Source organism: Camarhynchus parvulus, chromosome 4 (assembly GCF_901933205.1).
Source record: "Camarhynchus parvulus chromosome 4, STF_HiC, whole genome shotgun sequence".
NCBI lineage: Eukaryota > Metazoa > Chordata > Aves > Passeriformes > Thraupidae > Camarhynchus > Camarhynchus parvulus.
In genome coordinates, this window is record NC_044574.1 from 42365618 (window position 1) to 42378071 (window position 12454).

Below are 12454 nucleotides of genomic sequence, written 5' to 3' on the forward strand. Positions count from 1 at the left end.
AAATTCTTGCTCTGAACCAGTGATGACATTTCCTTTTGGATGGGATTCCCTGCTGCCCACTTGCAAATTATGCAATGGGTGAATGCTGCTGTTATTCTTTGGCTTTCTATAAAACTTGTACTAAGCAACAGGAAAAGAATACAATGCCTTAAAAGTATAATTAAAGCACTAATATGTGAAAGGGGAGACCGGGATCCTGGTTCCTATTTCAGGCAAAACAGAGTGTCTCCTGCAGACTTCTCAGTCCCGTGGTCAGATATTGCTTACAGGTTCACTTTCCCTTACAGGGAAATGGGGATGAACCCTGAGTTTCCAGATACTCCTGACAGCTGGGATTTGGGGCAACCCCAAGGGATATTGCTACATCATTGCTTTTGATGATAAAATGATGTGTTTTCCTAGAAACATCCCTAGTGATGGTACTGAAGTGTGTGGCTGTGCTTGTGCAGGAGCCAAGTCCCAGGAGGGACTAAGCCATGCAAGAGGCACAAGTCAGTGCTGGCTCTTGCACATCCCCTCTTCAAGGGCCAGTGGGAAAATCCACACCTTGAGTGGGACACTGTGCATGGGTTTGTTACCCTAAAGCAGGCACTGACCAAGGCACCACCTCCACAAGGCAGAGAGGAAAGCCATGCAGTAAATTAGTGCACCAGTTCTGGCTCAGCATGATGACTGCAGGGAAAGCTCAGGAAGCCATAAAATAAAGATGCCATTAAATAAATGGAAAGATTATTTGTAATTAATTGCACTTATACAGGATGATGTAAAGCAGACTTAAAATTACAGAGAATTAGTCTGACAATTGTAGATTTTGCACACACTGTCATGGTTACTTCAAAACTGTCTATATACCACACTCTAACAGGCTTAAAGGAGTTGAAACAGAACTTTTAAATCATTTGCGTTTTAAATAAAGGAGGCTATTTGTAGTAATAATACTTTTGATGAAGGGTTCAGAGTCAAGTGATACATGTGATTGATGTCCATAATAATTGCACACTTCTATAATCCTTCCTCACCCGTAAGAGTTTTACATTTTGGACATTATTAATTTCAGACAAAAATAACTTGTGGGCAATATCATGTCCTGAACATGGTGGAGAATTAATCTATTTTTGTAAAACTGTTTAAGAATGGTGGATACTTTTTTCTGCTTGAGTAAACACTAGCTAATTCTCCAGACCTCCCTTTTCTGCTCATGAAAATCCAAGTCCAAATGATTTCATGGGTATTTAAAGGATGGTGTCAAATACTGAATACACAAAGATGAATTTCTCCACTTGATAAAGAGCTGATACCATTCATTACATTGCAAACATTTCAGCACTAGAGTTTTATTGGGTTTTAATTTATAAGAGAGAACATAATGAACTTAGAAACAACAAAAAATGCAAGGAAAAATGAGGCTGCTGAAATGTAGCCATCAAACTAGACTTCAAGTGAAAATATCACATTGTTTTTATTCTAGATAAGCAACAGGGCAGCTGGGAATAAACATGGATTGAAATTTTCTTCATCTCTTTAATGAGTTCAAAGAGGCTTAACAAAGACACAGAAGAGTTGAACATTGCTGTGTACAACACGGTAAACAGATTAAAATTTTATACCTGAGCAAAAAAGGAATTTAACTATTAACTACAGCATGCAGAATAACTGATAAGTTATCACATAAACATAGCATACTGTTATTAGGTTACAGTCATTCAGATGTTCTTAATTTTCACAAAGGCTAAAGATGGAAAAAGCTCCAAGACGAGATGAGTATGTGACATAAAACCACAATAAGGAAAAGCACTTTACTATCTAGCAGCCTTTCCAGAGGATCAGAATTATCTGCTGTTTTATTATCCAGGCAGAAGCAGCAACAATTCAAAGCCTGTGGAGTTAATAACACATTAGACATTTAAGCAGGTCCTGAAAATGAAAATATTAGCAGTTTATGAAGTGCTCACAGAAGACCTGAGCCTGCATTCCCTGCCCTCAAATGCCACTTCGAAGCACTGCATTTGTGAGCTGTTCCCAGAGCAGCATGAAAGGCAGGAATCTGCAGGGAATGACTGATCAAGTCACAGGCTCGTGATTTTCTCACCAGCATAAATGCCAATTCTTAAGGGATGACTTTTTACCCCATTCAATTGGCCAAAACCCACATTCCATTTTATGTAGAGACTTGACCTTTCCTCTCACTGAATCCAGTATTTGGGTGGGTTTTGTTTGTCTTTTCTCTTCTGTTTTCACCACCTAATCTGTTTCAAATGCTCTGGCTTGAAATAGTCTAGCACAAGTCAAAAGAAGTAACATATTTCTCTTCTTAATTCCCTTGTCTTTGCAAAAGATGCCTGTAGGAGAGAAGGGGCCTGAAAAGTTTGAGGTTTAACCAACACAGATTCTCACACCAGACATATTTCTTTCTCCTGGCAGACTTCTGTACTCCTGGATTTTCACATCAAATATAAAAACTATCCACTCCCACTACCAATATCCCTATGCTACAAATCAGCCAATTGCCTTCCTCCAGCAAAACCAGCAAACCCTGCACTTGTCATTTAGACTTGACAAGAAGATATGGGAGGGATGGAAGAGTTTTTATTTACCCTGTTAGAGACAGCTATAAACTAAGCCTCTCCCTTTTACTTCCTTGCAGTTGTATATTTACATTCTCTTGGCATCAATCAACTCCCCTCAAATCATAATACCTGCCTTGACTTTCCTGCTACTGTTCTTTCACCATTTATGAATAAAACTATGCATTGAAAATGCATGTACCAAAATGGGCTCATCCCTTTGTCCACAACATATTCATTTCTTCTTTACAGTCAGACATCTTAGACATTGGTAGGTTGTGTGAAAGAGTCCCCAGGGAACTGAATCCTCTTGGCTTCTAGCTTCTTCCTGGCTTTGAAAGCTGCTGATACTTCGGGGTGGATGGAGTCCAGCCGCTGCTCACACTGGAAGGCCGTGAGGAAGGCCGTCCTGTAGTTGTTGTTCATCCAGCCATAGAGGAGGGGGTTAGCAAACGTGGAGCACATGGCAATGACATGGAACACGGTGTAGATCAGTTTGTACTCTTTCAGGTCTAACACCTGACTGTCAATGTCACTGACCAGCTGGAAGGTGTGAAAGGGCAGCCAGCTGACAGCGAACACCACAACCACACACACCAGCATCTTGGTGGTTTTCCGGCGCCGGTGGTGATAGTGGTCGTTCCCCGCCCCGGGGCTAACGTGGTTCTTGAGCTTGGTCCAAATACGGATGTAGGCATAGGAGATGACTGCCAGAGGCAGAACATACTGGATCAGGAGCATGGAGATGCTGTAGATGGTGCCATAGTTGAGCTGCCCCTCCCCTGGCCACTTCTCAGAGCAGACCACAATCTTGAAGTCAGGAATGATCTCAATCAACGAGTACTCACGGAAGATGGCCAGAGGACTTGCCAACAGGGCACTGACTGCCCAGGCAACTCCTATAATCAGGAAGCTGATCTGCTTAGAGATTCTGCTTTCCAAGTGGTAGACAATGCAGCGATGACGGTCCAGAGCAATCACAGTCAAAGTGACAGTGGACACATGGACAGCAAGGGCCTGGGCATAGGGCACCAGGTGGCACAACACCGGGCCCAGCTTCCATTCACCCAGGAGTGTATAAACCAAAGTGAAGGGCAGGCACAGTGTGTTCACCAGCAGGTCAGCCACTGCCAGGTTGGCAATGAAGAAGTTAGTCACTGTGCGCATGCTCTTGAACTTGATGATCACGTGGATCACGAGGGAGTTTCCAATCACTCCCAGCAGGATGATGGAGCAATAGGCAAAGATAAGAATTATCTGTACTTCAACAAGTGTTGTGCTGTCCTTCAGTTCTGGTTTAGGGTCCAGAGCCAATTCGTTGAGTGGTGTGGTGTATCTTGTCAAGTACAGCTTAGTGAACAGCTCCATTTTCATTTCATCTGTCTGGTTGTCCTCACCTACTGCTTCCAGGGGCCCCATCCTTGCAGCAGCCTGGTCTGAGCCACAGAGCTGCCCTGAAAACAAAACAGTACAAGAACAAGTGGAGAAATTGGTCCACATGGGTTAAGACAAGAAGCAAAGAGCTAAAGCTACATCTCTTTCCTAACCCACATGCTACATTGCAGGATTAAGAGAAGATCTGTCTTAATATATTTGAATTCTCTTGCCCTTACATTTTGAAGGCTGATCCAGTAATATTATTTAGGCATGACTCCTGCTGAAAATTGGAACAGATTTCAAAAGCATTCCAAAGACAAAGTTTGCCTAAGTAAATGCAGAAGGATTAAGATCCTGCTGGGCAGCATATCAGGTTTTTTACAATCCACTACATAAAACTAGTGCTTATTTAGCACAAATCTTCCAGTAATATCTATGGGAATTCTACATGGAACAGCACCATCCAGACTGTTATTAGCATAATAATCTTCCAGCTTTTCCTTAATGAAAAGTGTTTTCTTTAAATAGTTACTAAATTCTTACAGGTTTATGCCCTTCCTTAACCTCAGTGAACTGATTGCTGGGATCATTCTTTAAGAAACTTTGTTTTACAATAGTTTGTACCATGAGGCAAATAAAAAATACCACTGAAACAGAATGGAAATAACAGCATTTCTTTGAAATGACTGCATAACTTATTCATGCTGAAATCAATTCAAGAAACAATTGAAACACAGTTATACATGATATTTCCTTTCTGTGTGATGTTTCAGAAAACAGAGCTCCTTGGAGGCTGCCAATCAGGCATTCATTTCTGACTGCAGTCATAGCGAAGAGCAAATCATTCCCCTGCTGAAGTCAGTAAGAATTTCACCACTGGCATAAAAATCACTATTTTTTTTCCTTCCTTACACAGGCTGAGCCAAATTCTGTGCTACCCTAAGACTTCAGTAGGCACAATATATGAATGGTTTACAATCAACTGCTGACTTGGACTTCAGTCCAATGTAAAAAAGTACATGTCCCCATGAAAACTGCCCAGAGATTACCAGTGCCAAGCAAACTTACCAATAAAACACCACTGTTCACCACTAAGGGGAAAGGCAGCCCTGAGTTACTCACTCGACTTCCCCGTTCATTACCTTCCCTAAGGAGAGCAAGTGTAGAGAAGAAATGTCACTTTCTTGCCATTAAGTGCTACACATTGCTTAGCCCTTCCCAAATTCAAGTGCGCCTAAAGAAACAGCTGTTGATGTGTTTGGGTGAACATGGCTCTTAAAAAATTCTTGTCCTTTTTAGATGAGCTCCATTTAATTCCCTCCATCTTCAGAGAAACATTTCAGAGGAACAGAGGTCTCTTTTCATCCCTACCTCTGTTCCCAGTAACTATCAGTGAGTGACATCCTTCAGTATGGTTTCCAAACTGAGAAAGGAGTGTTGGCTACCAGCAGGAGACTGAACCCTTTTTGCTCGCTTCTATCCCGCACAACATCCCATAGAATTTCTCAGGGCAAGCTATTTTTGCAAGAAGCAGATTGACTGCATGAACGGAAAGGCATTTTCCTCCCAGCTAAACAGGTCAGAATTATGCCGTACTGTTTAGTCTACACTTATCCAACAATTAATAGTGTAAGCCTGAGAGGTGAAGCACCACAAGACGCATAGCTGAGATGTGCCAGCTGCTCATACTAGTGTACACCGCCAATTTTAGCAGTATAATCAGTGCTCAACTACTAGCCTAAGCCTAAGGGATTCCTTATCAATACACCTTTAGTCCACAAGGTTAGAAATGCCAGAGACCTACCACAATGTGCACAGTCAAGGCTATGCAGAAGTTAAGAACTATGATGAGCACTTTCCTTTGACCCATTCCTACAGCTGGGAATTACTCTTCCATACATTATTACACTAGAGATTTGGTGAGGTCCCAGGACTGTCAGATGCTTCAAAATCTCATAATATTTTTCAGTGTAGGTAATGTCTACACAGAAGTAGAAAGGTGAGATGGCTGACAAATATAAATTCTTTCCCTTCTTTGCCCTAAATCCGGGCTCAGCCAAAAAACATAGCTTCCCTTTCTTCCCAAAAGTAGTTACACCAATTTCTCTAGTCCCTGACTTTCTGTTGATTCCTTCTTGCAACTCCTTCTTTTTAGCAAAGCCTTCTATTGCTCTGACACTTTTATATTATTTGTTACTGCCCTATTCAGGCTGATGAAAGATGCTTTGGTCTTGTCAATAAGACAAAGCTGAGGGAGAAAGAAAGGACAACCACAATTTAAAACAGAAATGCGCTTGTGTGTCATCAAGTGATGAAATAAATTGGACAAGTTTGACGTGGTTGGTGGGACAGTTATGTGGGCAAAATATCAATTGCTTTCAAAAAATGGGGATAAAACTGAGGTGACACTCCAGGTAGTGTTTGACAGCACCCTTTCTGCTCTTTTTTTGGGATAAACTCTCCAGGTGATAGCATTTACTGGCACACCTTGCATACTGCACCACACCGGGGCTTTTTCCCATTTTTTTCCCCCCAAGCAGTCAGATCCTCATGGTCAGGCATCAAATTGCATCTAACTTTCGGCCGAGAAAGGCTCAAAGAGGATTTACACGGCTTCTGAGAGCAAGTAAGCAAAAAGGGCAGAATACGTGATGACATTAGCAAGCAGCATTCCCATCAGGACCGCAGTGCCTGCGCTGGGGAAGGGGCTGGGGTTGCCGGAGGCGCAGCTGGCAGCCAACGCGCCTCTGGGATGCGGCGCCGCTTCCCTCCCGCCCCCCGGCGCGCTGTTCCCGGGGGGAGATACCCATCCCGGGGGGGGAGACATCCATCCCGGGGGGGAGACACCCATCCCGGGGGCAGACACCCGTGCCCGGGGGCAGACACCCGTGCCCGGGCGCTGCGGGGATCCCGCCGCCGCGCCGTGCCGGGAGCGCCGCTCCGTCCCCCTTCCCGTTCTTACCTTCCTCTCGCCCCGAGCCGGCGAGCGAGGCACGGCCGGCTGCTGCCCCGGGAGCCGCTGTGCCAGGGCAGGACAGGGCAGGGCAGGGAGCGGAGCCCCTCGCTCCGCAGCGGGGCGGCTGCCCGGGTTCCGCCGCCCGGCTCGGCTCCCGCCGCTCTCCCCTCCCGGGCGGCGGGGCCGCAGCGCCGCTCGCCCCGTACAAAGTTTGGAGGCGGCGGCGGCGGCCCCGCACGCCGGGAGGGCGGCACGGGAGGGGCGGCCCCGCCGCCGGGAAAGGGCTCGGGCGGGGCGCGGCGCCGGCTCCGCCCGCCGGGCTCCGGGAGCGGGGAAGGCTGCGGGCAGCGCTCGGGATGCGCCGCGCTCGGGATGTGCCGGCCGCACCGCACCCGGGATGTGCCGGCCGCCCCGTACCCGGGATGTGCCGGCCGCCCCGCACCCGGGATGTGCCGGCTGCCCCGCACCCGGGATGTGCCGGCTGCCCCGCACTCGGGATGTGCCGGCTGCCCCGCACCCGGGATGTGCCGGCTGCCCCGCACTCGGGATATGCCGGCTGCCCCGCACTCGGGATCCAGCGGTGGCAGCGCTGCCGGCCTCAAGGGGATTTGGAGAAAGAGGGAGTCCTGCCAGATCCGAGCCGGTGTACGTGCCGCACACCCGAGCCTGCTTCCTAGCTTTCCCAGTGCCCAAGACGCCTTCTGGGGCAGCATAAAGAGGATGCCTTTGCTACGAACAACTGCTGAAATCCTTGCTTACAAGCACCGCAGCTTGCACAGATTTTCTGATCCTCAGATGTGGCTGTTGCCAGAGCAGGTGTAAGGATGAATAAAGCATTTACATATTCTGTCAAGAACAAAATAAAATATTTCATATTTATTTACAAGGCTGGAAAGGTAAAGACAACAGCTGCTGCTTTTATTTTGTTCTATACCAATAACCTTTCAAAACAGCTCTCCTGCCAGCTAGCTTGACAGAGGACTAGCGCCAGTCAGCATTGCTGTGCCTCTGGTATGGTCCAGCTGAGAGATTCAAGGGACTGTCTCCTCAGTGCCTATCTGGGGGACCTGATTTACCAAAACGTGCTTCCGCCCTGTTGTATTTCCCAAGAATAGGAGACTTTGCTTTCTCTATGGCTGCTAGCACTGATACTTGAACAATTCCCTTCCCAAACTTGCAGAAGCTCTTCTCCCAAATAGGAATACTCCTTTACTTCCTGTCACTTAGGTAAATTTGCGTTCATACTTAAGGCAGTTTCAGGGATCAGCAACATTTTCTTCCCTTTTCTGCCCTCTTTTTCTTCGAAAGGAGACTCAGTACAAAAGCATTTCCCTTGTCAAAGGTAATGCTCAATAAATAATATGCCCTTATCTACAGCAGAGAATGTTAAGGGAGCATCAAGGAGTAACTTCAGCGATTTAGAGTTGTTTTTGAAATTCAAAACACATCCTAAGAACCCCCTTGGATCTTTACTAATTCAAGCTATCTCTTCAGGAAGGGCCTTGCTCTTAGTCCTTCAGCACTTCTGAGGCTGTTAATGGAATGCCCCTAGCTTATTGCAAAATAGATTTCTTTGATGACTAAATAAAGAGCCAGGAGTTTTAATTTTCCTACCCCTGTTTATTCATTTCCCAAGTCAATCCAATTGTAGGATTTATTTTTTGATCTCTCAACAGACATAAATGCATGCCATGACTTTTAGTAATTACAGCACTTGTATAATACATGTCTGTGACAGCCTGAAATCCTTTCCTTTCCTTCTCTGACAAGTAGTCAGCAGTGGCTTTCCACTGATCTCAGGGTGTTGCTGTTTTGCCCTACTCTGCATATTCCTTCTAACCTAACATTTCTAACTTTGACTACTTCTAATGTCTTGGAGGGTATACTGAAATGCTACAAACCTTTATAATCTGCCCAGCTCAGGATTCCATAGCTAAGGGAAGGCTATTGCTTACTTACACTTCCAGATTCCTGGAAGAAGTCAAGAAGTGCAATTTCCTAGAGGTTGTTTTGCTGGTAAGGGCTGACTTTCCATGCCAGAGAAAGAAGGCGTTATTCCCTGTTGCAAGGCAATTCTGTGTTCAGCCACAACTGAAATGTTTAATGGATATGCATTTCTAATAAAAACCAGCATTTTTTATTGCTTGTAGAAGAGTGGGATTTAATGGCCCCATAAACACTGCCTTGAACCAAAAGCCATGAAAACACTAACATCAAGGGCAGAAAGAGTCAAGTAGCAAGTGGGCTGTTCAATATGAAATGAGCTGCTGGGTGATCACCTCCAAAGCAACTATGAGCACTTTGTATGCACTCAAATTTCCATACCAAAAGCCATGATAAGCCATGAGTCACTGAATCACAGAACAACGTGTTGGATGGAACTTCCAAAAATCTTCACGTCCAGCCTTATCAAATCAAGTCTAGATGCAGCAGGTTGTGCCAGGCTATGCCTCCTCTCCAGGAGAGTTTTGAGTATCTCTGAGTAAGAGATACTGCCCTCAATGGGGAAGCCATCCTGCCAACAGCTCTCAAAGTAAGATTTATTTTTTTTTATCAAATCAGACTTTCCCATGTTCCAGCTTGTCCTAGCCCTGTGCTCCTCCTGGTAGTTGTGAACAGTAGTTAGATTTCCATTCAGCCTTGGCTTCTTTGAGGCTGAAGAAAACTCAGTTCCCTCAACACCACTTTGATTGTTATGTAACTCAGCCTCAATCATCTTGGTGTCTCTGTTGCACTTACTCCAGCCTACCAATGTCTTTCCAGCACTAGGAGCCCCAAACTGAACCAGTTGTGACCACAGATGTGGTCTCACAACTGATAAATGGAGGGGAATAGTCGCTTCCCAGCCTGTTGGCTACACTCTTGCGATGTCTTGATGTGGACTGTAAAGTTAGACTGTGCAAACTGACTTGCATTAAATGTTTGAGCCACATGAACTTTAAATCTCAGCTTCCTATTTAAGGCAAGTCTATAAATGAGCTTTTGCTGTGAATATGTATATGTACTAAGATGAAATTAGATAACATATCTTAACAGCTTGGGAAAAAAGGCTGTTGGATTTATGTTGTTTCTGCTGTAAATCCCACTTAGGGAGGTATGGCAGGGTGTAAGAGATCCGATTTACGTAGTTTGCCTCTGGCAGTCTCTGTTCAACTCTCTTTACTGTTAGACAATTGTCTTGTCAAATTCTGTCCAACATGCAGGTTTTTTTTCTCAGGAGCAAAATAAAGGTCTGCATGTAGTGGCCAGGCTTGAAGCAGTAATGACTTTTGTTTGAATCACACAATTAGGAAAGAGTTGCCAGTCCTTGTCCATTAAGTTGCCCAACATCAGATTTGCTGAAATGGCAAATAAGGCAAATATTCTTCTTGTTAGTGAATATCAACAAGAAAAGGCAGCAGCTGTCCCATTTCCTGTCCCCAGACAGAATTTTCCTTATATTATTTACTGTAAGGGTTGAATTTAAAAAAAAACGCTGCCCCTTGATCACTGACCTTTAAAAGCCGTGCTGTGCTGCATGCCACTCAATCAACCCAAACTCTGCCAGTCCTCACTCACATAGATTTTCCTGGAGTGAGTCAGATTTCAGGGATTTAAGTGTTCTACATAGCATGGAAAATCCCTTAAAAATAAAATGGGGGAAAAAAACCTGGAAAATGACCTTGAGAAAAAATATCTGTGATGATTCTGTTATGTGGTACCCACACAGAGATCATATGGTGTAAAATTATATAGGAAAAAGACTTTTCTTACTTAAAAGGTCAGAACAAAAGTGTTTCAATAGCTAAGGAGTGAATTTTCTACTTATAGAGATCCGTAAACATTTTGCCATACAGTTATAAGCTGTTGTTCCCTTTTCTCACAGGTTCAATTCTACTTATTTCTCTTTTTCAAATGCAGTAATATAACTGTATGCACAAATACACACCATCAATCTGCCTTAGGGGTAAATACAAGTCAGCAGGTAATGAGAGGTATGGGTAGGTATGTATAAATACAGCTTGGAGCTGCTAACAGCAGTACTTCCCAGCTAGTGCGGGTTAAACAAGCAGTTGGGTGCATCTCGTGCAAAAACGATTGCACCAAAGGCTCAGTTCAACTGGCTGCTTGCTCATGGGCTGGGACTGGGCTCAGCACTGTTTCCACACAAGGCAAGACCACAGAGCTGAGCGCTGCATTTCAAACCCATCTTCCCAGATCACCGACTGCACGGCATGCACTTGTTTCATTCGGACAAAGTCAGCACTGTAAAATCAAGTAGTTCATCCAAGAAGTGACAGGTTTAAAGTTGCCCATTTAACACCAGCACATATCTATTTGTATTTACATACCTGTGACACAGTCTGTAAGTAACTAGACATGCTATTTTTCTCTAAGGTCCACAGCTTCATTCCCTGTTCCTAGTTGGTAATCCTTATGCAATGAGCATGTGCTTGATATTTCTTCATATTCTCAGTATGTATTTTGCCATCTTAGTCCTTCTCTTTATTGACATGCTATCCTTTCTCTGCAGAGAATAAAGAAATTGTCATTTCTTCACAGGGTTTTCTATGTTTTAATTATTAGATCTCAATCTGAATACTCAGCCTTTATTATGATTTATTTTCTGTCATTTGAATTCAAAGAGGATGGCAAAAATTTAATAGGATTTTGAAATACCAGGAATAAACCCTTTTTTTTTTGCTGCTTTTTTTGCTGCTTGCACTTTAGACATCTTTTTCCTTTCTATTTTTCCTTAATTCAGCTTCTTTTTAAGTGCAAAAATTTCTGAAAACTCAAAAATGTAATGTGGAAAATGATACTTCATTAGCTTATTGAAAGCTTGGTGGACAACTAGTTGTTGCCATTTCTAAAGTAGTTTTTAGATGTTCTCGAGGCAAGAATGCTCTGTTTATTTTAGAGTACTCATCATGGAGAATAGATTCTCACTTACAGCTTACAGCTTGAATATCACATGCACTTCAGTCCTCAGTTTCTGTAGCTGGGAAAGCAATGAATCTCTAGATGCCTTCCAAAAGTGAGTCAACTGTATCTGCTTGTTGTATGCTTGTTTGCATGCCAGTTACTTCTAATTCTAGAGATCCTTGGCTGTTACAAGCAACAATGCCTCTCACCCTTTGCTTTGTCTAAAAATTAGTCTTGTAACAATTTTTAAAAGTTATGTATGTTCTTAAAACTGAATCAGATGCTTTTCAGGCTCAGTTTTTTACTTGCTGATGATATCTATGCAGTGTTGAATGTGTTGTCTTTGGGACAAACAGAACTAAGTTTGAAACATGAAAAGCTTTCAAATACGTGTTCCCTTCTGTCCAAGTTACAGATCTCAGAATACTGAAAACTGGTCACAAAGTTTGCACACATTCTTTCCTCCTTGTAGAGAGTGCCTAGAGCATATAGCTGACTACGCATTACTATGAAATATATTTTAGTGAGCTTATTTCTCAAAAATATCCATGTGTTTTGGAGGGGGCTTTTTGTTACCATATGCTACTCTTTTCATGACAAACCCTTTTCATATTGCTCTTAAGCTCAAGGAAATGGGTCATCTTTTGACCTT

General features: G+C 43.8%; 1 protein-coding gene across 2 annotated transcripts; it reads right to left on the reverse strand.

The window, feature by feature from the left end:
• Positions 1 to 1501: 1501 nt before the first annotated feature.
• NPY2R (neuropeptide Y receptor Y2) lies at positions 1502 to 7092 on the reverse strand. 2 transcript variants are annotated; one of them, XM_030947589.1, is made up of 3 exons: positions 6904 to 7092; positions 5010 to 5088; positions 1502 to 4018 (listed from the first exon to the last, which is right to left on the reverse strand). In XM_030947589.1, exon 3 carries the CDS (start codon positions 3981 to 3983, stop codon positions 2826 to 2828), a length of 1158 nt encoding a protein of 385 aa, XP_030803449.1. In that variant the 5' UTR covers positions 3984 to 4018; positions 5010 to 5088; positions 6904 to 7092; the 3' UTR covers positions 1502 to 2825. The 2 variants fall into 2 exon arrangements, with proteins under 2 accessions (XP_030803449.1, XP_030803448.1); XM_030947588.1 differs by lacking the exon at positions 5010 to 5088.
• Positions 7093 to 12454: the final 5362 nt, after the last annotated feature.